The 27338-nt window shown below is 41.4% G+C and overlaps 1 protein-coding gene across 1 annotated transcript in view; it reads left to right on the plus strand.

Annotated features, from left to right (window-relative positions):
• Positions 1-2790: 2790 nt before the first annotated feature.
• Positions 2791-27338, plus strand: part of adarb2 (adenosine deaminase RNA specific B2 (inactive)) — a gene marked incomplete at both ends in the record, with an annotated part of 182693 nt that continues 158145 nt past the window's right edge. Inside the window, 4 exon segments of the mRNA XM_080050028.1 lie at positions 2791-2893; positions 12826-12834; positions 12837-12848; positions 12851-12913. Coding sequence (XP_079906154.1) covers positions 2791-2893; positions 12826-12834; positions 12837-12848; positions 12851-12913 — 187 coding nt within the window.

Consider the following 27338-nt stretch of genomic DNA (forward strand, 5'->3'; position numbering starts at 1 on the left):
GTTCTGTATACTTGTAGTGCAAAGCAAAATATAGGCCTACTTAAGTTTGGGCTTGAGACTTCTTTCTCTTTTTAACAGAAAGCCTGAGCTATGAACTGTGTGCACCAGGGCGGGACTAACAAAAGAGGGAAGAGTTTGGTTGCGTTCCGAATCGCATACTTTCTACTATATAGTATGTAGAAAAAAGATTTAGGATGTCCCAATTCTTGTGGCCAGATTTAGGATGGTTAGAAGTACCCGGATGTCCTACTTCATGCGGCCAAGATTGTTAGTGTTGAAAACTGCATCCTATTTGGGCGATTCTGACCCACAATCCAGTGCGCACGTGAAGTGACATCACATCGACGAAGCCTCCATATGAAAGCAAACGGGGATGCGACGGATATAAAAGCAAGAGGCAAGATCAAGGCGCAATGTTATGATGAAATAAGAGAGTAAAGTATGTCCCAATAGTATGCCTACTGCATCCTAACTAGATTATGTCTATCGTCGGATGTAGTATGTAGAATAGAAAAAAGAAAGAGTTTGCCATTCGAACGCAACCTTTGTTTTTCTTTTTTGGAGGGGCTTGGCCCAAGCTGGGAACTAAAAGTGGTGGAATCTCCGTCAATGGGACTTCTTCTGAGTCCCAATCACTCCTGAAGATCCACGTCCTTGTGTCTGAAGTTCATTTAGAAGGTCATGTATTCTGGGACTGGGTTGATATGTTACACTATACCTTAATGGATTTCCCATTGAAATCTTGGCCGATAATTACCAGTGTCATGCAGCGTCTGTAGCAGGTCAAACACAAATTATCTTTGGGAACCACTGTTTAAATGAACTATTAATGATTCAGTTGTCTGTGTTTCGGTTCACCTGCAACACACTCCTAATTCGTTCTAAAACATGGCACAATGTTACAGGACTGTGTGGTGAGTGTTTCCTTAAAGTGAATAGTGCAGCATTCTGTTTGAAAAACACAGCCATAGGTTACAGGTAGGCATGAACAGACAACCCCTAAAAGAACACTGACACATATAACATATAATAGTGTTTAGTTAGTCCTTAGTGGCACATTGCTGTGTGTATGTGTGTGTGTGTGCGTGTGTGTGTGTGTGTGTGTGTGTGTGTGTCTAGACCCCCAACCGACCGCTCGCACACCTTTATTACTGCCCCAGATAGTGGCATTGGCAACTTGTCACGTGTATTGATTTCTCTTAAACTGCAATTTACATGGATATTTGTGAGTGTCCTGAGGGCAGGCTGCAGCCTGGCGGACGGCCCCACTCCCTTCTCTCTCCTCCAGGGAGGAAATGTTTCCACCAAACTAAAGAGCCTCAAAGTGACTTTTTACATCTGACATCAGCAAACGGGTCCTAGTGGTTTTACTGCAAAGGCAAAGGAGAACTAGTGAAGGTAAAGGAGATATTTTAACAGAAAATAACATTAACAACCAAAGGCAAATCTAAGTCATTCATAAGGTATTGTTCATTTATTTATTCCATAGTTGCACAAGCAAAAACTGAAATTTGAAGAGACATTTTCTCTGTTGTAAAGCCTAAATGTGTCCAGCAGTAGCATGGGCACCTCCTCCAAACACACACCTGACCTTCCACAGTGGAGGCCGGGGGAATAAAACAATAACCCCAAGCTAGGAAAGCCACAAATGCTTTCTGAAAACCTCAACACTGCACTTTCACACAAAAATGCCAAAATGTTACAATCTTCAAACTGTGTGGCTGCAGCACATTGTCAGAACAGTTTTTGCTTCCTGTGCTGAAGGTCAACCTCCAAACAGGACTTTCAAAATAAACATGACATGTTTGTTTAGGAGACTGCTGTGATAGCAACGCTGGGAAATGAACAGCAATGGAGTCAAAAATGATATAATTATGTATCTATATTGTAACTATAAAGATGATTGTAACTGAGTAGTTAGTGAGTTTGTGCTAATTGAACATATGACTTTTAGCGTAATCTCTCTTTCTCAGATCCATAATCCTGCAACACAATTTTAAATCCGAGTTTCAGTGAACAAACAAGGACGAAGAGGAGATAGATTCATCCAACAGGTGAATTAGTTTTTCCGCCCTTTGTCCAAAATACCCCATCACCTTGTTATTTTAGCCTCAAGTTGTTGGTTGCAATTCCTCTGGTGACAGCAGTATAACCATAGTAAAGTCCTGCTGCTAAACATCAGACTTGCTGAAGTTCCCTTGAGCAAGAAGCCCTGTCAGGCTGACCCCTGACCCCCCCCCCCAGAAAACAGCCTTCCCCTGCAGTGTCCAAGGGAAAAGGTGTGAGGAATAAGTCAGAAGTGTATCAAACATTTCAAAAGGCAGCCGTTGGATAAGGGGTGTGTGTCGGTGGGTGTCGCTGGTGATGTCATACCTCCCAGACAGCCACGATTGGACCCTAATTAGAAAGCTCGGCAGCAAATAGATATGCGTCCTGCATGATTGAATTCAAAGTGGCTGATGCCAAAATGTCTGCAGAGGCGCGGAGTCGACGGAGCGCCTGCATCAGTGCTGCTGAGAGCTGCCACGCTGCGCCGTAAACTGTCTCTCTGTGAGCTGGAGGCAGCGCAGAGGTTCAGAGGTGACACAGGAACAGAAAGACGCGCTCCCCCTGGTTTGAAGGGATAAAAAAAAGAGAGCCGACAATTCTATATAGTCCGAGTCTACGTCAAACCCGAGGACGCTGCGTTAACAGAGAGTAACGGAGGCTGAAGCGAGACAAGTACAAAGGAGAGTGGAGCCGCCGAGTCCAAGTTATTCCTGCGCTTCGCTCCAAAGGCTGCATGCGCTGATGGCATCCGTACTTGGAAACAACAGCCGGGCGTCTGGGGCTCAGAGCGGCCAGGTCAAATGCAAGCTGAAGAGAAGGAGGAGGAGAAGGTCGAAGAGAAAAGGTATAACTTTACAACACTTCTTTCCTTTGTGTGGCTTCTCTTTCCAGCGCGAGCAGAGGTCGTGTGCACCTTGGCGGGGCATCGGAGCGCACGGCAGCCGGCTCCTGCTTCTGTAGCCGGTCGCTTGCTTCAGACATCCAGACATTCTGAAACAATGAACATGAAGAAATGATCCCCGGTAACACGTGCCGTCGGCTTGAGTTGACGCATTGTTTTTCCCTGTTGAAAGTTTAGTTGCTGCAGCATCTAAAAATTAAAATAAAATAAAAAGTTGCCGCTGCAACTATTGTCCTTAAAAAGCGCAGTTGTCTCTTCCGTTGGCGAGGATAATGAGAACATTAAATGAATAAATATAGCTTCAATATAAAGAGTCTAGTGAAGAGAACCGCTTATTTTTCCATTAACAGTAACACCTGATTTTCGATGCATTCGTCTAAGGCACGGCGTTGTCACCGAACCCCGTTTAACTTACTCGCTGAAAACAACCCGGATTTCTCCAATCATTTAAATAGTTTCTTATTAGTGCCTAAATATTTCAAATAGAAGGTTAAAACACAAAGCTGGCGCCACATACATTTTAAAATAAAATGAAATGTTTTCCCCCAAAGAAAATATTGAAATGAAACTGCTTTACACTGGCGCACACTAACGCTATCATAATTATATTTTTTCACAGCTTGCTTTTTAATCTGTTTTCTCACATACAAATATTTTTTGCGTAATTGGAGGCTGAACTCCAATGCGTTGCTGTGGTTGATACTGACAGTTAAAAGTCTCAAGTTTGAGAAAGAGATCAGGGCCTTCGACAGTGAGAGAGGAGGAAACTAGAAAAATGTAATTACTTGTTTGGAACTTTGGGATATTTTAATACAATCTATTATTTTGATTTGGGTGTATGGTTGACATATATCCTCTCCAACTAACCGAGTTGTTAACAAAGACGTGTGTATCAAGCCAGTTTATTAAAACTCCTAAGGCATTCTGTAGAACAATAATTAAATCTGTAATCAAGATGGAAAAGCATGCTGATTTTCAGTGACATGATGACAACATTTTTCTCTTTAGCTGAATAGTGAAATAGATGCTCAGCGGTGCATAGTAAACAAATCTCATGTGTGGTTTTATGCCCTGCAACCATACATATACTATACATGTATGACATGTATGTGCTACTGAAAAAGCCTTATAATATACACAACATTTCCATCTCATCAACCAGGACTATTTTTTTGAAGGTTTCTATTTTTTTGTATCTATTTTAAAATAATAACAATTTATCACAGTGTTGATAACTACAACAAATAACCTGTGTGTGCCGAGTCATTTCAAAACAAGTTATTTCATATTGAACATGAGAAAGATTACATTTAAAAGAGACTGAGAAAAGTTATTTTGAGGTGTAAAATCTCTAAAACTGCTCCTAAAGAAATGAATTAGTTTTATTGAGTATTGCTTGTGATATGTTGGCTTATTTCCAGTAAGTTACCCAAACAGGAGCATCAAACACTTGTTTGCTCTGGCACATTTTCTATTGTATCTTTTATACTGTTTTAGAAGAGATAATTAAAAAAAACAGCACACTGACACATTTATTTGTGTTTACTTATATGTATAACTGTAACACAGCTATTTCTGTTGTTTCTGCTTGAAGATACTGACTTGCCACCATATTGCATTGTGGAATATGGATGAGCGCTCGGAGCGTGTTGACGTGTCCAACTGCAATTGAATGTATAACGAGCTTTCATAAACACTTTGCACTTGTCATCAAACTACTAACAGACAACTGCACCTCATTTCCATAACCTCTTGATTTTTAATAGCCCAAGTAATTGAAACAAGGGAGACAATACATAAAATATAGTGCTGAGGCAAATGTATTTACATAATGGAAACGACAGAATTGGTTCCACAACATTAAGCATTGCATATGAATACCACACAAACGTGCGCACATTAGCTGACAGGCCTTCGAAGCATGTTTCCGAACGGCTAATTTATCATCGCTGCTGATTCATTCTGATAGCACGGGACATTAGGGGCCAGTTCAGGTTGTAAATGGACTGTCTGTGGGAAGTGCTGATGGCCGCTGACTCCTCCAACAGGCACTGTGCCCCAGCAGCTCAAACAATCAGTCAGATCTCTTCTTTCTCTTTGAATGTTTTTCTCTGTTATTTTTATTAAAACAAATGTATTTATTTATTGAAGTTGATTCAGGGAGCTCTCAGAAATACAGGATTTCTAAATCGTTCCCAAGCCGTCTAAATAAGAGCACAGTTCAGGATCGAATGATCTTCTACTTAAAACTCACACAAAGCCGGATTGATTTTTTTTTTCAATCATTATTATCCTTCAACTCAAATGCCAACTGATCATCATCTTGAGATTCCATACAATTATTTTTATGGACTTTAAGAATAAAAATTGCAGAGGGATTATCACATGGCATTTGAGGCTTAAACCCTTGAAAAGGCTGCAGATTATTTGTAGATGAACTCACTAAAACCTACGTGTGTATTAAAAAGGGTGTGAGCAGATTCTTCTCAATTTTTAACCCCCCGGCAAACTCAGCAATTGTTCATTTTCTCGACGGTCATAGATTGCTAAACAATAACTACAGAGTGAATATTAAGGATCAGGGATTCATTTGTTGATTGTTCTTGTCACCCAGGCTCGTCTCTGCTCAGGATTAAACATCACACACTAATAATAAATGCATACGTTTTTAGGTCTCGTTCAGCTGTTCACTCGCACTTTGCCAGCTGCTGTCACCTCATCTTGTTGGGTTACGGAGCTGCTGTCTGCTTGTGTCATTGTGCGGATGTACACCTCGCTCTGCATTTGTTTGCTCTCCCTTAAGCACGGTGTTTGACCAGTGTTATCACTCTTCAAAGCACTCTTGGACATGCTGTGTATCTTCCTCTTAATTAATCACAGCCTTTGTGATTCACGGTTATGTCCCTTGGCATGTCAGTGCCACAAATAAAATCCTTTTGGATGTGTGTGTGACAGTCCAATGATGCACGGGGACGTCTGGGTGAAGATAGTCCCCCGTCTGTAATATCAGGCCAGTCAATCATCAGTATGACGTGACCTTTCTTCTTCTCTCGCTGCTCAAAGTGTGGCATAGGTACAACACATTCATGTCTTTTATCCACAATGTGTTTTTTTATGAACAAAAATAAGCAGGGCAAAGATTTATAGGCCGACATTATTTTTTTACAAGCACAGTTATCACCCTGTACTCAGCGTACAGTATAGTATATCATCAGGAGCGCAGAGGGCCAAATGTGAAAAACAAAGACTGTAACATAATTTATGAAGCAATTACTGTTTACGCTCTGGTTGGTAGCGAGGTGGCGGCCACGGGGTAAGAGTGTTGGCTATCAGTATAGTGATGGAAGTTGAGGCAGCTGAACAGGAGGAGCGAGGCTGGGCTTTACGGTAGTATCCCACTTCCCTCTTCAGGCCAATGGCAGCCATGCAGGCGCTACCCAGGTGGGAGGGGAAAAGTCAGGATGGACCACAGCACCTCAGTTACTTTTGATAACAAATGGAATATCTGTTGGTTCACCCAGTCAGGTATGCATCTTTATTCAAACCACCTACACCCAACTTTCATATAAATTAAATAATCACATTTTTCCTCTGATGATCATAAACGACCTGGAACAGCAAACGGGACAATCAATGGAAAAATAAGATAGTTATTTTATATAGTTATTAATGAATTTACAGGGGTCCGAAACGCAAACTTCCTCAAAGCTATTGTAAAAAGCTGTAATATGTGGTTACTGCGCTTGACACAAAATCCCAGTTATTGTCACTGTATCGCCAACATGTAGATTATTGTTATGTCCGACAACAAAAACTTCTTAGATTTAGTTTAATGATATTCAGTTATGAGGATGTTCTAACCATCAAAGGAGCATGACATATGAAATGGTTGAATCACAGTATGATTGACAGCAGTGCTAGCAGTATTTGAAAATGATTACACTATGTACAATATATCCAATTGTTTTAATTGTGTCACCTTTCAGCCTTGATAGCTGGCTTGAAAGTTTTTCTATTGTTCGCATATGTCTTGGTTCCCAATGCTTTTTCAAATTCCTTATAAAAGAAATACTCTTTTAAACATTTAGCATTTACCTTAGTGTAAATAGTTGGAATGAAATGCATCAATGGCTCTCAGCTGGCATGGTAATGGATACATTGTGGTGACATGGTGTTCGTTGTAGCCTATTTGACTAACAGGACTTTCGCCCCTCAGAAATGTGATCGCTTTTGACCAATACGTTTTCTTTTCCAACTTCTACTGACTTAACGTCTCTTAAAGCGTACTAATGCTTCTAAAAGTAGCATTCAGTCTCATGAGATTCATCTTCGTAGCCGAGTTTGTGATTGTAATGATTTTTTTTACGAGGTGTTAATACCGTTTAGTCAACCTCCATAGCAGTGCAACTAAAAAAGCAGCTGCAAAGTTTTTTAAGCAACAACAGATGACAAGGAAAAAAGCTAAACTAGTTCTTTATATGCACAAAGAATGATAGAATCAATAACGTTTGATATGAGTAATAAAATAAAAGGTAAAAAAAATAGTCAGCGACTAGCTCAGTGCAGATAATACTGCACAGGGTTTGGGGGGGGGGGGGCTGGATTCCATGTCGGGACAGCCCAACGTCAGACTATTTGTTTTGGGAGGAGAAAAAAATAAATGTATTTCACAGATGTAGTTTTTGCCTGGAAACACTTCTGTCACATTTGTTTGTGTTTGTGCTGATAACCGCATTAGGAGCTGGGACAAATACACCGCTGGCATTTATGAGGTTAATGAAGGTCAGTGCCGATGGAAACAGCGCGGCGCTCCTCTGTGCATGGCTTTGTGAATTTACAGGCATTTCCTGATTAAAGGTAGCAGAACAGGAGTCAGCGGTTTAGGACACGGCGTCCTCTAACTGACTGAGCATTTAGCTGAGGGAAAAAGGTTATTTCTACGGAGGGTGGTCTCTTGAGGACGGCTGATAAAATGACCAAGGAAAAGGAATAACACAACTTTAGCACATTAGCATAATTACTAATTATCTCGTAATAGTCCCTCTTGGCTTTTTTTTTTTTTTTTTTTTTTAGCTCATCGGTGAGAAATTGTACTTAAAGTTCAGGCTCAGAAAGCAAATTCCTTTCCAAAATGTCTGGCTCACGCACACACATGAGCTACTGACAGCCACCTCGTATAGCTAGTGAAGGAAATGAATCACCAGTATCAAACGCACAGATGCAGGTTTTAAAAGATTCAGAAGCCGACACTTAAGTTAATTAGTCTGTTGTTTGATGACTCCCACAGTCGGAGAGATAAGGGTATTTCTCACATCACATTAAACTTGTTGCTATGACGACAAAACGTAGACATTCAATTTAGCTGCCCGTGTGTAACTGGCCTTTAGTCTGTCCACAACAGCTTTCAATAAATACGTTAATAGTTTAAGTGGAAGAACTTATATACTGTAATCATCTAGCAGTGCTGATGTATTTGTTGCTGCGATGGGACTTGAGACTGTATCAGATGACTGTCTTCATTTGTCTGCATGAATGTGTATGCTGTTCGTCAGCATAGATTTCTGTTGGTGTGTTTTACCCGTGTACAATACAAGCCGGTGTTCACAACCAATCAGTCCTTATAAAAGGAAATGTAGCGCAGCAAGTCAGCAGCATTATTGCTTCCTCTCAGTGTGTGCGCGTGTGTGTGTGTGTGTGTGTGTGTGTGTGTGTGTGTGTGTGTGTGTGTGTGTGTGTGTGTGTGTGTGTGTGTGTGTGTGTGTGTGTGTGTGTGTGTCTGCAGTCCACTAGACAATGCAACATGAGAGGGAAACCGCCTCTAAGCGACTGTCAAGAGATTGCGCGGTGGCTTCAGATGTAAGGAACAAAGCCAAGTCAAAGTGCAACCCTTTCAATGCAGTTTGAATCCCAGCTCTAATTATTTACACTTTGGTCAGACCAGACGTCCAGTGAACGCATCCTCACCGTTTGAACATGAACAAATCTTTAATGTTTCTGGAGTTACAAATCCAGGTGTACCTTTTTTTGTGTACTTAAAATGTATAGCAACCTTTTCTTTTTAGGGATGGGGCCGATCCGATCCAATATCTGTATCGGGTTTGATATGGCTGCAACCTACGTTTTGGATATAGGACCGACTACTCCGGGTTTTTTTTATAATCTAAATTGTTTAAACTATGAAATACATTTGAATTTTCAGACCATAGCTATGTAATATAGCATACATTCATATTAGAATTTAGCAATTCAAATGTTGAGTTCTGATGTTCTTCTGCATTCAAACCATTCACAGCAGTTCAGATAAACCTAAATGCATTTGTGTATATTTGTTGCTCTTTAAATTAGAATTGCTATGTTGCTTACGCCTCCCTAACCTTACACATATCATCACCACCAACAAAGAAATGTATAATAATGATGATATCGGACAGTAACAGTATCGGCCCATATCCCAGATATCGGAATCGGATCGGACAGAAACATAGTGGAAGATTTTCAGATCTTGAACAGTATACCAGTATAATTCTTTCTTTTTCTTTTTTCTTCTTTTTTTAAACTCGTTAGCTTACTAACTGTAGAAGCTCTCCCATCTAATCTGAGGTCTTGCCAGTTGCGTGGAAGCACCCCACACATCATGGTGGCAAAACATTTCTCCAGTTTATGATCCTAATTAGCTCTAACTGTGCCATCATCCCTGAGTCATCATCATGCCTGGAGAGAGGCCAGATCATTTGACGCTCCGCAGTTTCACTCTTTCTTTATCCCTCTCCTCTCTATGTCTCTTTTTCTCTCCCGATTCTTTTCTGTGTATTCTCTCTATCTCTCTCTCTTTCCTACTGTCTCTAATTTTAGCAGCACACACACTGTTATTGTGGTTATATGGCTTGCTTGGGATTATTCACAGCACGGTAGCTGCCACTAGCCTGGTCCTACCAGACCATTGTACTTCATTTCATTTGTACAGAATGTCTGAAATCGCTCAATTGAAAAACGTTAACTCACTTGGAGGCGGGTGTCTGTTAAAGTTTAAAACTATTGGATCTGCCCCGTGTCACTCAGCCAACCAATCGCATAACGTTTGGTCGTGATGTATGTCATGCGCCGACTAAAGACTACAACTGAAACCTGCGCACAACCTCAACGTCATTGTTCTCAGCCGCTCCCTCTGTTTGTTGATTGGGCAGCCACAAATCTTGGCTGATAAAACCTGCGAACATACCGCGGACCAAGACTGACTGACTACTGAAGGGAGATGAAAATTGAGCGGAAGTAGGTAGGCGGGCGGTGTCAGGCTAAGCTGTCACTGGGAAAAGGGACATATTTTATAAACACAACATAGCTGAAGAAGGTGTTAGAATTTGGGCCAATAAAATATTTTTGTTATTTAACAAACTTGGTCCAAAATTCAACAAGTCAGCTTTGAAATGTGTTTAGCTGCCATTTGATTGCATTTTGACAGCATTTTGATCAGCTGGCAAGTCTGCAGCTTGACTCTCAGTGGCTTAAACCTTTGCACTGATGGCATGCTTCAGCCACATGACGACCTGGTCTGCTGTGCTGACATAGCAAAGTTAACAGCGATACCCTGCCTCATATGGAATAATGAAATTGGATGAAGCAGCTTAACTGCGCACCGTCCCTTCTCTCACCATCAGACTGGGTGCCTATTTGAGATAACGTTAATGAAGGGGACTTAAGCCAAGAATAGACACGTGGAGTGGGGGTGGGCGACAAGGAGGAGTGGGCCACTATAACAGCATTTATTTCCATTAATAAGATTGAGCGTTTGCCAAGAGGACCGTCCTGTGGGCTCTCTCGGACAGAACTCTACACCTAAAACTCTAAACGAGTTGATTTCACTAAGGGGAGCACCGGGAAACCAACTGCAAGCATGTATCCTCTCAAATTGACTTGTCTTAACCTTGACGTGGCTCCACCCAACGCAGGCTGAAGTGGACACTCAATCACCATAATCACTGCTGTCCACTCCTGATAGGTCTTTTTTAGGTCATTAATATAATCTGAGATGCTTGAGGAGCTTGTACCTTTGCTCTGTCAGCACTGTAGTATGCTTTTTTTTTTAAGAGGGCCAGTTGGGCAGATATTGTATTAGTTTGAGATAGCTTCAAGTTCTCCAGCGCCTTTGACTATTTGCTCAACCCCCTCAGTTACTGTTGAAACATCTCATTGTTCTTGTAACAAAGGTAACTGTGGCAGGTACACTATTTGAAATTCTTAATACATTTTTTTTAAATACTTTATTTACAGATTTTTTTATGAACATGCACACATAAAAACACTGAAATAGAATACTAAAGAAAAAAGATAAAATCAAATTAACAACAAACATGGCGTACTCTACTATACAGGTTTTCAGTTCAATTAGGATATGTTTAAAGTCCAAAGTCTTGGTGTCAAAATTTAAATAGGTTCATGAAGTTCTTAAATGAAATTGTCTATAATAATTGTGATTACACAATGTCAATCAAAATAATAATGATTATGATTTGTCATAATCGCGCAGCCTAACCTTGCAATTTCCATGGTTTGGATCAATTATACACTAACATTATTAAACAGGTGATGAACGGAAATCATTTGAATTTGAATGGAGAACTGCAGCTGCAGTCTGTATAGATCTGTAGAATAGAAAGCTTTAATTGTCGTTATACACAGTACAATGAGATTCAAAGAGCAGCTCCTTAACATTGCACACAGTTGTCACAATATCACAATATAAAGGTTTAAATGCACACTAAAGAACCACAAACAGACAACAAAAACATGTTGAACATTATGAACATTTGAGCACAGACTTGTGTCCAAGAGCGGCTAGCAGCGTATTGAATGATAGAGGTAGGATATGTCTGGTGGTGGTAGATGTCAAAACAGGGGCCTACCTCTATGTTCCAAACCTTAAGAATATGTTTTTTTTGCGATCACCATCCCACACTGGATCGACGACAGTGCTTTCCAATGACTTATGCCTTGTTTCCACCGAGTAGAGCGGGTAGGGTCGGAGCGGCTCAGAGCGGGACAGCTCGCTTTTAAGAATCTCGGTGGTGTTTCCACCGCCGACCCTACCCTTACTGGTAGGGCGGGATTTAGGCTGGACTGCGGTAGTTTCCTACTATGAAAATGCCCAGAATTTTGCAACCCTACCTACAATATTCCTTATACAGCTCTATTATATACTTTTACTCATAAAGTCCCACAGTGACATAAGGCTCATTCTCCTCACCAAACAGGCCTATACTCAACATGCTGGTGTGGTGATCATGTGACAGTCATGTGACTGTGACAGGATGTGACTTCCCAAACATTGCAGTATGACAGGTACACGCAAGTGAAGGAATAAGCACATTTTTAAAAGCTTGTTTTTTGTTACTAAAGTTGAGTTTCAACCTATTTAACAATTCTAATGCTTTAATAATGTGTCCTTTATTTATATGAACACATTTATATAGAACAAATTAGGAAAATATTGCGGGCCGTTAGCCTTAAAATAGTCATGGAAATCCTGATGTGACATATTTGTCACAATAACAAAAATGGTAATTTTTTGCTAAATTCAAAGTAGATTTGAACACATTTAAATAGAATGAATGACCACACATTCTAATGGGTTAAAAAGAAAAAAAGATTATATTTAGGATTTAATTCCCCCCTTTTTTTTAAACATCAGAAATGTGTTCTATGTGGTCCACTTAGTCTGTGTTATATCCCTCATGTTTGTCCTTATTGAGAAATGGCTCTGGGTTCATATCTAATAGCAGATTATTGCATTTATAATGATGAGCGCACCCATATGAGCTTCCTGCTGCTTCATCATTCGGCTCACATGCGAGCATTAAATAACTGTTTTCGCCTTACAGTAAATCCTGTCTCATCCATCGATTCTAGCATCCTTAGGGGTTCCTCCTAAGAGACATAGACAGGGTTATCTTGCAAATCCTTTAAAAGGTATTTTTTTTTAAACTTTGCTTACATTAAGTTCTGCGTATCACCACAGAGTTTGTATTTACCTCTGGGCCCATTTGCACGATACGTGAAGTCCTGTTTTCCAAGTTTCTTAACAGTCACACAGCGTTGTGTTTATTTTTCCTCCTTGCGGCCGTGATTTTGATTTGTACAGCTTGAAGTGCTGGAGCGTAATAGATGTGCTTGCATTTGCCGAAAAACTGAGAGCTCCAATCACTCATCCGTTCACTTTGATAGCTCAGGGTGTATTTGGCTTTGCCCAGATAAGGCCTGAGTATACATAGAATCGTATTCAGTTGAATTGTTTGTACACACATGGTGCTTTGGCACTGGTCTGCTTGGATGGGTTTTGGCATGATGGAGAATTCCATCCCCAAACCCCCTCCTCTACCTGACTATCTCACAGCGGCACTTTGGGGCTAGACCTGTTGGTGTACGGTGCATAGGACCTGGGGCTGAGAATGTGGCCTTCCATAAACAACAAAAAGTGGATGTCTCTTGGTTGAAAGAAGACTTGAAATGCTGGCAAAAATGAACCTACATAACAACCATTCCAAATTTAGACACAAAGTATTTTGTGTATGTCCCCAAAATAGGCATGCCTCCTGTAAAAACAACTAACCTCTCTGAAGAGAAGCATTTATCAGCTTTGCCTAGGAACTTTCTTTTATTTATTTTATTTAACATTTATTTTACTAGGCAAAATTGCTTGAGGTCAAATAACCTCTTTTCCGAGCAAGGCCTGACCAAAATGGCAGCAATTGTATTTCTGTTAAAGGAAACTCCAATAACACAATCAACTTCTAATGTCATATACAGTATCTGCTACCAATTGAAACCAATATGATTTCATAATTTGGATATGAACAGATCAGCACTAAATGGTGAGAAGAACATCCACCTTTTTGCAGTAATAGTGGTCTAAACCAACACAGAGGTTTTGACATTAAACAAGTTCACAAGTTGATGGAGAGACCAAAAACTGAGCAGAAAGAGAGTGAGTAGTGTACTTTAATCAGGTGGACACAAACAACAAGGGCTGCCCCATTATAGTCCACCGGAAAGCTCATTGGTCGAAAAATGAAAATAAATATAATAAATCAAGGAAAAATGTAATTGTCAAAATAAAACACAACCTATATGGCTGGACCATGTGGAAATGCCATTTGAAAGGAAAGTCACAGGATGTGGCTGGCCACACGGCATCAGTCCACGTTAGTTTAGCGTTGCTGCTTGCACTCACAAGGTTCTGTCTAAAACCCACACGCTGATGATGATAATGTAAAGCTACTACTGACACAAGTCAAGCAACACATTAATTGTCTCTAGTAACATTATTTATGAAGCCTATTTATATGAATGAATTAATAGCTGCTTTACGGGAAGTAAAGAGAGAGAGAGAGAGAGAGAGACAGAGAGAGAGACAGAGAGACAGAGACAGAGACAGAGACAGAGACAGAGACAGAGACAGAGACAGAGAGAGAAAGGGAAAAAGACCAGGCAGAGGACTGGGCCTCATGGCAAAAATGACTTGTTTTAATGAATTTTGTTAAATGTTTTCATTTAGTAAAATATAATTTTCTTGAGGCATTTCAGTCAGAAAGTGACGGATCATAAGTAAACGTGTTTGTCTGCCCGCTCTGTGTTCACTGTCAGTGTGGAGGCAAACTATTGTTTGTAGGGGCAGCGCTACAAACAACAGTAAAATATTAATGCCCCAACTGGCCAAGACAAATCTGTTTCAGTTTTTATTACGACTCAGATTAAGTGGGGGTCGAAGAAGGATCATGTTTCAGTATTTGACCTAATTAGGTGCAAGGTTTAAATATTATGTTACTATACTGTACATTACTGTGTTGTGTCTATTGTGACTTATTTATAGTAGTATGCTTGAATGGGGAAAAAACTAACCATCATGTCCAGCAATGATAATGTCATGCTACACAGCCAGGCACAGGATTTCATTAAAAAAAAATTACTTTTAAATTCAGTCCAACACACTAAATGTTAATATCTGACTTGCTACCTTTCTTTACCTGCCATGAGAGATGAGGAGTGAAACACTGAAGTTGATTTTAACAAGCCATTATCTAGAGCGTTTTGTCTTTGAACTGCCGTAGAGCAGAACTTGTATGTCTGTAACACTGTGTTAAACGTATCATTAAGTTCAAATGAAGGTTAATGCATTCCAAAATACACACCATTTCCTTAATGTCCAGAAACAACAATTGGGATAAGACTAATCATCTATTGTACTGTTCTCAGCACACTAAAACCAACATAACAGATCTGAGGTCAATTCAAGCTTTTGCACCAATAAACTCAGTGTGGCCTGTTGGTTTGCAGCGGAAGGGGAGAGTGGCAACTGGCTTTAATGATAATAGCCCTGACAATAGCAATGATAATCCTGCTGCTATTCCTGCTGACTGCAGAGAGCCCGCGCTTTGTTCTCCGCTCCCACTATTAGTGTGATGGAGGTTCATTTTAATTTGAAAGGACCATCAGTTGGATAAGGAGAGAAGTGCTCGCAAGTGTACGTGCACAGACTCGTGTGGAAGAGGGAATGGAGCAAGGAGGAGGAAATGTGTGCATGAAAGAGTGTGGGCACATGCAGGTGTATGTGCATGAACACACACACGGTCTGTGCTCTCAGACAAAGACACAACAATAGAGAAGTGCTCACAGGTCAGCGTGGTGACCTCTGGGCTGCAGGTGCTATTATCTGCTTGGCACCTGTTCCAGGATAGTTTTTCTTAACTGTCAGCCGCAGCTGAGGCGTAAGAAAAACACCAAGAGTGCAGACAAAGACGACTTCAAGTATCATATGCAGCCATTGGACACGGGCACAGAGAACTTGTTGTTTAAGGAGCTTTTAGTTTTAGGAAGAAGGGTTTGAGATGACTTTAGAGTAAGAATAACATGACATTAACTTTGAAACGTTAAGCACATTGTACAGATTGTGAAACTGAAATGAATGTTGTCAAATGCAACATCCACATATACCTTGGGTCGCTGGGTTATTTCCTTTTAAACTTAATGTAGTGGTTCATTTGACCAAAAAAATACTTTTGGGACTTTTCCAACCCTGTATTTTGAGCCTTGATAAAAAAAGAGTAGAGCCCAAGATCTCAAGGGGAGGGGAGAAACAGAAAAGGCCCCTGCTTGTACCACAGTGATACATTATCAGGGGCTTTTAAACTCTGGCTGAAATACAATATGGTGAAATGAATCACTTAGGTTTGCTTGGTACAGTACTTTGGTTCAAACCATAGCTTGATCACGATAGCCTCATTCTACATTAAGACACACAACAACCTGTAGGACTATGTAATACGCTATATGTATGCTATATGTATTGCATCTAGTATGTACTGTAAAACTGAGGCTGAGGTGTGTTCTTTGTACTAGTTCCCTGAGGCACAGCAGTCCTAGCCTGGTGTTGAATGGGCAGACAGTATAAACAAGGCTCGCCTCTGGGTCTCTCTGTGGGGGTAGTTTGTCATGACGGTGACTTCAGGGCTATCTAAATAACAGCAAGCAGTTGCGTTCATCATCACATTCATCCTTACCAGGGTGAAAGATGGATGCCCTACCAGTCCACCAGGTCATGAGTTATCACCCACAAGAGACTGCTGGTTCATGCAAAGGTCCAAGGACTATTTGTCTCCGGGCAAGTATGCCTGTCTGTTAAAGCTGCTGTGCTTGCGCACACACACACACACACACACACACACACACACACACACACACACACACACACACACACACACACACAGCCACAATTACTTACCTGAGGACTTCAGTATTTTCAGTGTCCTATTTTGCCCAGTTAACACATCTGTAGTTCATTTTTGAGCATGTTGATCATTTTTCAGTTGTGCTATGCCTAATGTTATTAATTTGTTGTGGCATTTAGTCATCAGTTCACCATACTTAAATATTTATTATTATTTATACTAATATCTAAAAAAGATTGCTCTATGATATTCAATCAAATAGTTGTATTTCTAAAGGAATTGTTCAGTGTATAATAAACTACACCTTGTTGTATTGGTGTGATTTAGATAAGAAGAAATTCAACTCGTGACTTTTATGCTTCCTTATTTTGCATTAACAATAATGTATGCAGATGATGTCACTGTGCCATCCTATTTACAATCCTATTTCAACAAAGAACAGACTAGTGTTATTTGAACTATACGGTATATGATTGACATCATGTATTAATTATTAGCAATTGTTAGAAAATATGTTTCTATAACATACAGTGTGCAAACATCTGAATGCAGAACTGTAACGTATAATAAGGAGAAATGCTGTTACAAAGTGCATGTTGATTGCAACGATGAAAATATAAACTCCAGAGAAAGCTTGAGACATAAACAGATGAGTTTGTATCTTCTCACCCACAGACCTCATGGCTGTGAGTTGGAGCAGGGTTCTGTAATGAGTCAGAGGGTGTCTTGGCTCTTTGTTAGAAGTGGAGAATGCATTATCATTAGTCTGGCTACAGTAAAGAGCCAGCCAGTGGTGAATAGATTCATTGTCTTTCATTTCCACTCATCAGACTAGTATAGTGTGTAGACTGCTTTGCTCCTAGCATGCATTTACCTTCTTAGCAGGAGACACTTTACTCAGCCACTTACATCACCTGTTCAGATAAGATAAAATGACATCAAACTTTAATGATCCCTGTGGGGTAATGGGAGTTTTGCTACTGAAGCTGGTACTAATGGATGTACAGAAGAATGATTACATTATCATTTGAATATAGCAGAGTGAGGAGTATTAAATGAACCCAGACAAGCTATTTCAACATTAAACATATACAAAGGCATGTAGAAATATCATTAAAACACATTGTTAATCATTGCATCTTGATGGTAAGCAACACCTAAAGACCATCAAACACCAAATCAAAGAAACATTAAGCACTGTTCACTGTTATAATGTGGCAAAAAACAAATACACACACAAAACATGAACCCACCAAAAACACATGCCACGTGATAGAAGTAAATACCATTACAAAACTGGGGGGGGGGCGACTGTGGCTCAGGTGGTTAAGCTGGTTGGCCAATGATCCTAGGGTTGGCGGTTCGATCCCAGCCCGGCCACTTGTGTCATGGTCGTTGTGTCCCTGGGCAAGACACTTCACCCACCTTGCCTCGTGTGAATGTGTATGACTGCTGTATGTTTGAGGTGGTGGTCGGAGGGGCCGATGGCGCTGAATGGCAGCCACGCTTCTGTCAGTCTGCCCCAGGGCAGCTGTGGCTACTATGGTAGTTTACCACCACCGGTATGACTGTGTGTGAACGAATTGTCTGGAACCCTGTAAAGCGCTTTGAGTATCATGAAAGGCGCTATATAAATCCAAGCAATTATTATTATTATTATTATTATTAAAACAGCCTTAATTAGATGTACATACTGTAAAGAATATATTGATTGTCGATAGTTGTTAATATAAATGCGTTTTTGTTTTCGTATTGTGGAAATGTATGAACTGTTTTAACTGGCCTGGGAGTGATTTGCACATGTGCATAAACAATTAAGGACTGTCTTAACATATAACACTTTTAATACATCTATTTTTTAAGAACATGCTTTCCTTTAGGCCCCTTTGTGAGGATGATAAATGGTTAAGGAGTATGTTGCATAACATTACTATGTTAGAACAAAATGAGTATGTATTGTTAGTGCACGACTCAGGTTTATCAGTAACTAATCTGCCAGGGATCGATCTAGTTATGTGGATTTTTCATCTTTTAATCTGCAAGTAAAATGAAAAAATACAATTAATATACAGCATCTCAGAACAGCCGTCTTAAGACTAGAAGTTGCTAAAATAATCAATGTTCAACAGCTTCATTCATCAACTTAATTTAAACCAGTTGCATATAGTTTTTACAACAGCGTATGACAAAGAAAAAAACCCATTATGGAGCGCATATGGTGTACTGCATTGCATTCATCAGAATATGACTAAATAACAAAAGCAGGATCTTAAATTGTAGTTTGTACATGAAAGTAGTCCTATAGGAAATAAACTGAAATAATCAGACTTACCTGTTAACCTGTTACCAGTTTCTCGCTCAACTTCCAAGCCGAGGTGTTGGAATCACACATCTGCTTGTCGTCTAGCGGTGTTCTTGCCAAGATGCTAATCTGATCCTTATTGGCTGTGCACTTGGCCTTCCTGCAGCGATGCCCATTATCGTGCTCTAAGCAGGTGCTGAGACGTATCGCTCCTTGATCACAATGTAGATTTGTGCCGTGCTCACGTTGAGCAATCCATTTTTCAATTTGGTCTCCTGCCTGAGATAAATTAACAGATGTCGATTGATTTTCCTTCCTGTGCAACTCTGAGCATTGTTTACACCTGACAACCAGGGCGTTATACCTGAGTGCCTGTTTGAGATGAACGCACGTTATAATTAGCTTTTTTTAATTGGAATGACAATTGGCAGGAGACTTAGTAGGCAGTTACTTTGACACTTTTTACTTTTCTTACCTCTTTGTTAAGCATTGTGAAACATGAGGTGCATGAGAGGAAGAGCTATAAGGCCTGTGTCATTATCACGCTTAAACACACATCTACCTGGATACACACATTTTTCTTGATGATATTATACTGTATATATCAATGATATAACAGCTGAATGAAGTAGATCACTTTCCTTTCACTGTGTGCCTTAATCACGCTTACAACAGCACAGCAAAGACTTTATTGGCACTTATTGTCATAATCACCTGCAGCCTCAGACTCAATGTGACGTGATCACCCCCCCCCCCCCCCCCCAGCATTTTCACAGCCATCCGTGTTTACCAGCTGGTTATTATTGCTAAAAATACGCATTTAAAACTGGTGTAGTCTGGCACCATCACACCCTAATGACGGGAGTCAAGTGGCGCGCGGCAGATATGCCCTCACATGCGCGCTGTCACAAGCCATTTAATTGAACTTGAGAAAATGGGATCCGGCGTTGTGATGCTCTAAGCCTCCCTTCACCTCACCACACACTCACTCTCCCCCTGCAGGTCATTATGCACTAATATGCCCTCTTCATGGCCATCATCTCTGTGATCATGGTAGATTTCACATGTAGGTAGGTGATGATCTGATGTTATGTCTACTGTTCAGGCTTGTTGAGCTATATTATCAGTTATGTGAGAAAGTAAAACATCAGTGTGTCATTTAATTTGGAGTTTAACAAAGGATAGTGTTTTGATGTTGCTACTGTCAAAAGGACTTAAAGCTGAAAACTTGATTCCAAATCTTTTCTCTCTTTTCAGTAACCTTAAAGCTGGGGTATGTGATTTCTGATTGGTCAAAATTAACATGAGCTGTACACTTTGATCAATCAGAGCGATACTCCGATTCTCTGTTCTTATTGGCTGTTGGGACTGTCCATTCACTTTGGCACGACTCTGTTGGTGTAGAGCGTGTCAGGGAGGGACCATAGGGGAGGGACCAAAGAGAACAAGTGGAGCGGTTGAGGTATTTGGATTCGAATCTCTATCCCAACTGCTATTTTCTCCCCAAATCCTCCACCCCAGCTTTAGATATGCACCACTAATACGCAACATTCAAATGATACAGTAAGAGTTTAAATCCTAATAACGTAGCTCAACTGCTGAATGCTTAATTAGGTTTGACTCTCAGTGGCCTGGCAACATGAACAAGAGCTGGAGTAGCCAACATGTCTCATAAACACTGTCACTTTCTGTCTGAGACTGAATGTGCCCTCCTCTCTCTTTTTGTAGCAGCCATTGTCAGAAACTGAAAATGTCAACTTTGTTTGAACTTGAGAGCACCTCTCTTCTCTTTTGTGCTATAGTACACAGCAATGCAACATATAACCTGCTACATCGTACCAGTATCTCCTACCTCTACCGGTTATCCTTATAATACATCATAATAATTATTCATTTACGGGGGTGCCCTTAGCTCAGTTGGTAGGGCGTCCCCCCCATGCCTCGGCCAGCAGCGGACCCGGGTTTGATTCCAGCCCGCGGTCGTTCTCTGCATGTCACTCCCCTCTCTGACCCATTTCAACTCTGTCTCTACACTATCAATAAAGCATAAAAATGCCAAAAAAAATAAAAAAATAAAACGTTTTTTTTACAAAAGTGCCCACTATATCACAGTTAGGCAAGCTTCATTCAGACAAAACTAACTTCAGGTCTTGGTACTTGACAACAGTGCTACCCGTTTAAGTTTGAATAACAGTGCATTCCCATAAGGACACTGTCCTCTTCCACCTCCTCTAGAGGGAGGTCACAGGGCACACAACACCTCCAGACCTGCTAGCCATTCTGTGTCTTGTTCAAGGATGCTGCGCAACACAGAAGGGAGCTTAGAAATCTCCACTCTACCAGACCAGCCAGAAAGACCACACATGTCCCATAAAGCCAAGCCATTGTCTTGATAATCCCACCTGCCTTTCAGGTGCTCAGCCGTCCATGTCTGTGAGCATGTACCCTGCACCACCACGGGATACCTGAGTGAGCTGCCTGTCAAGGGTTCCTGCAAAGAAGGACACAAAGAGTCCAGAGAAGGTCTACCGGGAGGCAGGAGGATGTGGATCAGTGTTGGCTCGCGTGTTGTGTGTATGTGTATGTATGTGTGTGTGTGTGTGGGGGGGGGGGGGTTGAGTGGGGAGGGGCTGATAGATGTAACATGAGGGCGATTCCCCGGGACATTTGTGTGACTGTGTTCATGTGTAGAAGACAGCGAGACATAGGAGAGGAAACGGGCATGGGCAGTTTGTTTTCCAGGACAGGGGTGAGGGAAACATGGAGAGATGGTGAAAGAGGGTTGGACGGTGGATGATTGAGCAGAGGAAGAGAAAGAGGGGTGAAGCACCAGAGTGAGAAGCTCTCCCAGTTCAGAGAGCCACAGTTTGATGAATGAAGATGAGAGGGACTGAAGGGAAGATAAAGAGGCAGGCAACATCGCATTTATTTATCATTTAAGCACACAGTCTGAAATAAATATTTAGTTTTTTTTAAAGCAGTTCGGATGTGATTTGCTTTGAAAGAGCTCACCTTTCCAGTGTCCACGAAGACAGCAGTCATAAGAGAGAGGAAGAGCTTTGGCAACCTGTGTTCTTCTCAAGGTCCATTGAGTGCAATTACACAGCAGAATAGAGACAGCATGGTGCTAGCTGAATGTGCTAAACACAGCTCCTCTCTGACACAAGAGGAGACACAGTTGCTCAGCCAGATCAGGACGTGAACCTCTACCAGCTCCTTTGTTCTTTCTTCATGTCTCCCCCCCCCCGTATACAAGTCAGTGCTGCGGCCAGGAAAGGAGGAAGATTGCTGGATTATGTTTGGCTGAATTAAGGCCAATTGCTGGTTTGGCTGGAGCGTCAGATGAGAGAGGAGGAGGACATGTTGAGTGCCAGTGATTATTAGAGGGTTGGGAGGACGATGGAGGCAGGAGACTGAAGCTTCTCCGTGCTGGGTCTCAGCTTGAACATGACAGACACTATCTCCCCCACGTGCACTCTGCCTAGCTGGTGATTGGGCTTCACAGTGGGTGTTCTGGTTCTGTGGTGATGCCTGTGGGCCGCTTGTGACAGTCTGCTGCGGCGGCTGCTGTTGTGACAGTGTGTCAAAATTAACAGCCACAACTTTAACTGCTGAATATGTCAGGAACAAAACACTTTACATTTTGCTAGTGTCCCTGCGCTGTTATATATTGTATTGCTGGATCTGGATGGTTGAACTTGTCAAGGTTTTAATGTATGATGTTTTAACATTTAAAAGGTGAACAAAATAAAGGGAAGCTTGTGAAAGTCCCCCAGTTGAAGACGTAAAACTGTCCAGTATTTTACATGTAAAAAGGGGGGAGGCAGAAACCGTAGTTGTAGTACGTCATAATATGAACTGTCAACAACTGTCTTGTTCAAAGCATTGCAGGGCATGTTGTTGTGAAATTGTCAAACCAGGCAAGTGAAGGGGAAAAAATGTATATGCTAGGCTTCTTAAAGCATCCATGACACAGAAGGGGTTGTCTTTCACTATCTTCCATCCATGGAAAACTACAGTAGATCAAAGGACACATTGTCATTACAGATGTAAATGTTTGTTTGTAAGACTCCACGTCCGTTCGTTTGGGCGATTATCTAAAGGATATAGTGCTGGTCTTGGCATCATGAAACATGTTTACCTAATCCCTGCTCCAGGGATGTTGTTCTGCAGCTGATGCCAACGTCTCACCCCCGTGGTGAACCTTCCCCCGGCATCAATAAGGAATCACTGTCTTCATTATCATGTAAAGCAGTCATGCTCCCTGTGTACAAACTTGACACTACCTTGCTTTCTAACTAAGCTTTTATATTAGTAAAACACCTAGCTGTTCGTGTCAGATCCATGCTTCACTTCCGGGGAGGGTATGTCTGCTCTCTTTTATATCACAAAACGCTTTCTTCAGCATATGCTGTATATTTCATTCTACAATGGCGTGTTGGAAGCCTTGTAGCGTGCCATAAGCTAGCAGCTCTACGTGGCGTTCCCCTGACGCTGACAGAGAAATCAAACGTTAAATGGAGCACCAGAGCGATACGGAACAGATGTTCACAGGAGTGTTGACTTTTTGTTTGGCCCTTATCTTTGACGCTGCCATCCTCTTGTAAAGTGAGTGACGGAAGAGGAGAGAATAGAGAGAGAGAGAGAGAGAGAGAGAGAGAGAGAGAGAGAGAGAGAGAGAGAGAGAGAGAGAGGAGAAGATGAGTGAAAGGAAACAACAAGGAGGAAGAGAAAAAGTGGCTCTGTTGGTAGAACTAAGTGGAAGAAGTGTTGGCAGGCGGGTTGTTCGATGGCAGGAAAGTGGGACAGCCACACAGCTGTGTTTTGGCGTTGAGGGACCCCCAAGATTGGTGTCACAGTTTTCATTTCATTGTCAGGGAGAAGAGAGGGAGAAAAAAACACTAGAGACGTTGTGATGTACAGAGAGAGAGAGAGAGAGAGAGGAGAACGATTGGGCTGAGGCAGAATAAAATAGAAATTTAAAAAGAGACCCTGGAGCAGCTGCTGCTATATTATCTGATGGTGCGGAAGGGAAGAAAGAAAAGGGACCTTGTGTTGGCGATCGGTGGCAGGTTAACTGAAGCACACAGGAGATCTGATGCTTGGTTCAATTGCAGGGTGACCTGGGAAGTGCACCATGTCATTTAGACTTGTACAGAGAAAAATAATATTTCCCATGATTCACCTGCTGCTGTGTGTGTGTAAGGTGGTGCTGACATCTTTAAGATCAGTTTGACAGTTTTGCTTGCCACCTCACAATAAATCGCCCGTTTGAGTTATAGAACATTTGCTGTGATCTGGAGGAATTTATGACCAGCCATTATTTCATTCTTACAGTCTGATAAATGGGATGATCTATTCCTGTGGTGGAAGTCACAGTGGGGTAAGGTTCTTTTCCTGTTTGCTATTTCAGGTTTATTTTGGTGAAAGTTATCTGTCATGGTGAGGTGTCTGAGTAATGCCCCTGTAATCAGATGGCAGCAGCTCAGGTCACTATTTTAACCAAACTGACTGTCCGTGCAGCCATTGAAGGGAAACCTGTCTGTTGAATCATGTTCTTCAGTTGGAAATGAAATGAAAAAACAAGTGCCATAGATTGATGTCTTATCACTCAAACAGCCGCTAAAAGTAGCAGATGGAGGAAATAAATGCAGTGCCATTGTGGTGCTTGTGGCAGAGGCTCTAAGCAGTACTCCAATTGTAAAAAAAATTATCAGGGGGATGGTGGATTGGACTTAACGTTTAGGGACAGATCATTTGTGCTGATGACAACGCATATGATGGGAGACCAACAATGTACCCTTTTGATTATTGTTTAAGCACAGATAGAGATCATTATTATATTATATTCAGTGAAATGGGGGGAGTGTCAGTACTCCCTTATTCACATATTAGCTTGCAAATCCGTAAACCATTGTAATATTCTGAATCTTTAGAGTGAAGACGCAGAGATTGAACAGCCGCTCCGTTCAGGTGCTGATAGAAATAGGCCTAATAGGTGGACAGAGATACCGAAATGTTTTGCCCTTGCAAGATCTTTCCTCTTGCTTTTTGGCACAGGTACTGTGATGTAAGGTTTTAGACACATCAATGTTGTAGGGGGGGTTTACCATGATAGCACTGCTACCAGAAGCTTTCCACATTAGTTTAACAACCATCTGCCACCTTCTATGAAAAGCAGAAGTATTTAATTTTCAAATGTCCTTAGAGAATAATAGATAATGATGATTATGTAATATCACGGTATCTCACAATTAAAAATCCACTTGTGCTGGCAGAAACACTGATATTAAGGAACGTTCCAGACAAAATTAGTAAAATTGCAAGGGGGAAAAAATCTAATTTATGTAAAAGAAATAATAATGATAATAATGGATTGGATTTATATAGCGCCTTATTCCCTAGGGACTCAAAGCGCTTTACAGGGTTCCAGGTTCCATTCATACACGCACAGTCATACTGGTGGTGGTAAGCTACCATAGTAGTAGTAGCGTGGCTGCCATTTCGCGCCAACGGCCCCTCCGACCACCACCTCAAACATACAGCATTCATACACATTCACACGACGCAAGGTGGGTGAAGTGTCTTGCCCAAGGACAAAACAACCAAGACACAGGTGGCCGGGCGAGAATCGAACAGTCAACCCTTGTATCATTGGCCAACCCGCTCTACCACCTGAGCCACAGTCGCCCCCAATTTTCAATAAAAAAATAAAACATGTAGAACACAATATGCAATCGACTTTGATTGTTCCTGTGTGGGAAATTTCATTCTCGCTGTTTTGTTCCCAAATTTTTCATGAATAAAAACAAAAACGTTTTTATAAACATCACTCTTTTGTTCCTTTTTTTAAATCGCACCTTGCATCAACCTGAAAACATCTTTACAGTAGGCAGCCTGAGCCGATTGGGCTTTGGGGGAGCGCTTGCTGAGGGGGCAGAGACAGTGACCCCCCGATGTGCCAGCAGCAGCATCGTGAGAGGCGGAAGCAGCACTAGGCTTTTTTACAGGCTTAAATAAGCGATACAAATAGTTGTGTCAGTCGGTTTGGATAAAGTAGGAAGTGAATGAGATTTTGCGCACAGCATTTACTAACCGAAAGAACAGGTTAGCGTGTGAAAAAAGTCGCAGAGTAGCCTGCTAACGGAGAGTCTGCGCTCTGTGGACATGATAGATGGTTGACCTCAGGTGATGGGTGATTTTGGAGGCGGGCTGTCGCCGTGCCCACCCAATCAGAAGCTAGGAATGGTAATGGTATATTATATACACATTTTTTAATTGGCTGCAAAAATAAAAATAAATTTTCCCTGCCCCTGGCTAGCACCAGCATCGAGGGCAGAGTGGAGTACCGGCAGCCTAAGTGCCTGTGTTACTAAATGTTGAAATAGTGGTAATATTTCCACATTCATTGATAAAATAAAAGGGGATGGGAAGGGGGGATGGCCGTTGTAGAAGGGGGATGATTTTGCAATCTTTATTTCCAAGTGGGATGGCATCCCCCTTCATCCCGAGTACTGGCTCTAAGAGACTCGGACAGAGTGAATGATGGCAGGCCTGATTCACACCTCTTTGCAAAGATATATGGGACAGCTGAGGTGGAGACAGGTAAACTAGACCCAAGGGGGAAAGAGAAAGCCTCTTCAGATCTCATCCTCTGTATTTCTGTATTTCTCATTTTAAATCATCATCCCTATTTAGGATCCTACAGTACGATACAAGACACTGTTACAGCTGGTTATGTTCCTCAAAGATAAAAAGTTCTGTCGTCGAATAAAAAAGAAATGTAGGCAAAAAAAGGCAAAACAACAGCACACTGCTGATAAACAGTGCGTGAACAAGCGGGCTGCAATTTTGAATGCAGTTTTGTTTTCCACCGTTTATTTAAGCCCAAAATGGGCCCTGATGGAGTCATCAGCCCCCACTTGCCAGTTAATGGTTTAATTATGTCCATCTGGAGGAGGCTGGGAATGGGAAGCTGGCCTTACTCTCCAGTCATTCCTCTGGTAATTTGTCTTCCCTGGCGCCCACTGACTGGTGCAGTGATGGAGACACAGCACAGTAGCCCCCTGCCTCCCACCCAAAACGCCCACCCTTCCTCACTCCTAATACTCCTTCTACCTCTGTAGGGCACAGTGAGATGACACAAGCGGTCTTATGCTACACGATCCCTGACCTTATCCAAGCCAAGCTGGGTCTCCTAAAGGCATGTCAACACTCTTATAAACCTGAAAGGAGATTAATTCCCTTCAAAGGCCTTCAACAAAAGTTTTAAATGTTAATATTTGTTACCTATTGCATAATAACAAAAAATACAAAACCTTTACATATAAATAAATGAACGTTTCTCTGCTCTCTATGGCCCGCTAAA

Source organism: Ammodytes marinus (assembly GCF_949987685.1).
Source record: "Ammodytes marinus genome assembly, chromosome: 21".
Taxonomy (NCBI): Eukaryota; Metazoa; Chordata; class Actinopteri; order Uranoscopiformes; family Ammodytidae; genus Ammodytes; species Ammodytes marinus.